At 34.3% G+C, this 3,170-nt stretch overlaps 1 protein-coding gene across 1 annotated transcript; it reads left to right on the top strand.

Moving 5' to 3' along the window:
• The first annotated feature begins 398 nt into the window (after window positions 1-398).
• On the top strand, window positions 399-2,968 carry LOC110028310 (peroxidase 4-like). Its single transcript, XM_020730102.1, has 4 exons — window positions 399-618; window positions 945-1,136; window positions 1,248-1,413; window positions 2,405-2,968. Exons 1-4 carry the CDS (start codon window positions 412-414, stop codon window positions 2,788-2,790), a joined length of 951 nt encoding a protein of 316 aa, XP_020585761.1. The 5' UTR covers window positions 399-411; the 3' UTR covers window positions 2,791-2,968.
• The last annotated feature ends 202 nt before the right edge of the window (window positions 2,969-3,170 follow it).

The following is a 3,170-nucleotide window of genomic DNA, read 5'->3' as shown; positions in this document are numbered from 1 at the left end:
CATTATACTATTCTAATATAATACATAAGTATATTTCCAAAAAAATTTAAGCATGTAGTTCTCTTAGTGTACTAAAATACCAAATCATTAATTATATCATTTTAATTTATTTCACAAAATGTATTTCCAAAATTTCATTAAAATAAACTCTTCTTACTATACTAAAATATCAATTCAATAATTATATTTCAAAATATCAAATTAGCAATTACTTCGTTTAAAAAAATACTTGAATTATTGCCCCCGTTTATAACGGAGACAATGTCGCCCCCAAAATCATTTTTTAAACACCATTTTATTAAAAAAAAAAAATTTTTACTCAATCTTAAAAATCTAATCTTTTTTCTTCCTCTATTTATGCCACCACACACCAAGGCCATAGCCACTGATCCCATTGCTCTTCAGTGATCAATGGCTTCCTCCCTTCGTTACACTTCCTTCGCCCTCCTCCTTCTCCTTTCACTCACCTCCACTGCTCAGCTCACCACCAACTTCTACTCCACCTCCTGCTCTAAACTATTCTCCACCATCAAACCAGTCGTACAGTCCGCCATTACCAAGGAGAAGCGCATCGGTGCCTCCCTTCTTCGCCTCTTCTTCCATGACTGCTTTGTCAACGTACCCTCTTCTTCTAGTCCTGCTTCGGGTTTGTTTGGGACAGTTTATTTTGTGTGGTGGCTTTTTGAAAACGCATCTAGTCTGTTTGGGTTAACTGTGTTTTGAAAGCTTATAGGTTTTGAAAGCGTTTTCACAGCTTTCTGGCAGTGGTCTAGTATTTCCAAAAAAAATGAAAATTTGTAATGATCATCGCACCTAGCTTATCAACAGATTATTTTTAATAAGTTTATCTTCAGATTATCCAATAAGCTCTAGTTGCCCCCGAACAATTCATTTCAACAACTGTTGTAAGTTCATAATTCTGTAAATTAATATATGTGTTGCAGGGCTGTGATGGATCTCTGCTTCTTGATGACACGGCGAACTTTACTGGGGAGAAGAATGCAGTTCCGAACAAGAAATCTGTGCGGGGGTTTAATGTGATAGACAAGATAAAGTCTGCGGTGGAGAGAGCTTGTCCGGGAGTGGTGTCTTGTGCTGATATCTTAGCTGTTACAGCCAGAGATTCTGTGGTTATTGTAAGTTTCGGTGGTGTTGTTTTATTGATTATGGAGTTTAGTTAAGTTTTATTTATTGATGATTGAATGTGACTGCATGGTTTGTGTAAAAAATGAATAAATAAATAAAAGCTTGGTGGACCAAACTGGAATGTGAAATTAGGCAGGAGGGATGCGAGGACGGCAAGCCTAAGTGCAGCGAATAATAACATTCCGCAGCCGACATTCAATCTTAGTAGGCTTGTCTCTTCGTTTTCGGCTAAGGGGCTCTCTGCTCAGGAGATGGTTGCCCTTGCAGGTCTCTCTCTCTCTTACTTTCTCTCTCTTTTTCATGTATAAAGCTTAAACTTTATTTTTTACATGCATACCATCATAAAAAGGTGTGTTAAATATTTAAAAATTAAAATAATGATAGTTTTGATGTGGTATACAGATTAGAGTGGTATGATTGTAAAAGGTTAATGTATAGATGTTATGAATGTAAATACAAAGGAATTGGGTGGTATATATGTAAATGCACTTTCTCTTATGATGTAATTATATGGGGTGTAGCTGATGTACCATTTCTTTGGGTGATTTAGGCAACTTTTGAAATGATTTTAATTGTCTATAGTAGTGGTTGAAGATAGATCTACTGTACAAACAATGGCCTCTTCTTTTAAATGTTATGAATACTATTAAAAAAAATAAATAATTATTTTTCTTACACTTATTATTCTTTAACAAATTTGATTGTAACAAATTATGTCTAATTAGAGTTGTCAAACGGGTCAGGTTCGGGTCATACTCAAATTTGACCCAACTTGAACTCACACTAAGGTGTTAGAATTTGATTGAACCCAACTCATCTTCAACTCGATAGGCCTAAATTGAACCTGACTAACTTGGTTAAGATAAATATTTAAAATCATTTGACAAGTTTGGGTTATATTCGAATTAGAATTGGATATGCAGTCAGTCCGAGCCTAACTCAAAATTTCGAATTGGGCTACGTTTAGGAAAATTATTACATATGAATGATTTGTATTTTAACATGACAGACAAGAGTCAATCATTATTATGTCCTTACAAACAATTATCAATTATTTAATATTAAACTAAATCTACTTGCCTCACATGCTCTAACAACCTGCTAATAATAGAGCTTATACACAGCATTTATTCTCATCCTAAACAATAATTGATCTAATCAAATATATTTCCAGCTGCAATATTGTCCAATTTGGGCTTTGGTGTTCCATTCAAGTTCTATAAGAGATGAACTCATACTATTATTATTGATCAAATAGGTGCCCACACCATAGGGCAAGCAAAGTGCACCAGTTTCAGGGCCAGGATTTACAACGAGAGCAACATTGATAGCTCGTTCGCTCAATTGAGGAGGAAGAAATGTCGAATTAGTTCTAGAAACAATAGCCTCGCACCAATTGATCTACAAACCCCAACGTTCTTCGACAACAATTACTATAAGAATCTTATCAACTTGAAGGGTCTTCTTCATTCTGATCAACAATTATTTAGTAATGGCTCAACTGACTCCCAAGTTAGAAAATATGTTGCTCAACCGGCCACGTTCAGCTCAGATTTTGTTGCAGCAATGATAAAGATGGGTGATATAAGCCCTCTCACGGGATCTAATGGCGAGATCAGAAAGAAATGTAGGAAGATCAACTAATAGAAGAATAATTTTTGTCAAGATTATTTGAGATGGTTAATCTGAGCTCAAAGTATTTGGTCTTTGAATGTAAATGTTGGTTCATGAAAGTTGCCTATGTCAACTTTATGTTTGTGACGTGATTTTGAATTTGTACAACATGCTTTTGGCATATGCCTAAATTTTTAAAATTGAATTGTGGAGCTTAATTTATGGTCTTCATTTTTTTTTTTTTTTGGGTGTTTATTATGCTCTATCGGTGTTTATTATGCTCTATCATCATTATAAGATAATAAGCATTATAATGTTAAAAATTATCATCATGATAAAATGATTTTGGAATGTAAAGGACAAGATGATCCAAGGCATACTCATCAAAAGATAAATATTGATGACTTAAT

Source organism: Phalaenopsis equestris, unplaced genomic scaffold, assembly GCF_001263595.1.
Source record: "Phalaenopsis equestris unplaced genomic scaffold, ASM126359v1 Scaffold000511, whole genome shotgun sequence".
Classification (NCBI taxonomy): domain Eukaryota; kingdom Viridiplantae; phylum Streptophyta; class Magnoliopsida; order Asparagales; family Orchidaceae; genus Phalaenopsis; species Phalaenopsis equestris.
Note: the sequence above shows the minus strand (reverse complement) of the source record. Positions and strands in the feature narration are given on the sequence as shown.

Excerpts from the sequence above, each read along its gene's own strand:
- LOC110028310 (XM_020730102.1), top strand. The coding sequence starts at position 412 with ATGGCTTCCTCCCTTCGTTACACTTCCTTCGCCCTCCTCCTTCTCCTT. Across the intron at positions 619-944 it reads TCCATGACTGCTTTGTCAAC|GGCTGTGATGGATCTCTGCT; the intron begins GTACCCTCTTCT and ends TATGTGTTGCAG. Across the intron at positions 1,414-2,404 it reads GGAGATGGTTGCCCTTGCAG|GTGCCCACACCATAGGGCAA; the intron begins GTCTCTCTCTCT and ends TTGATCAAATAG.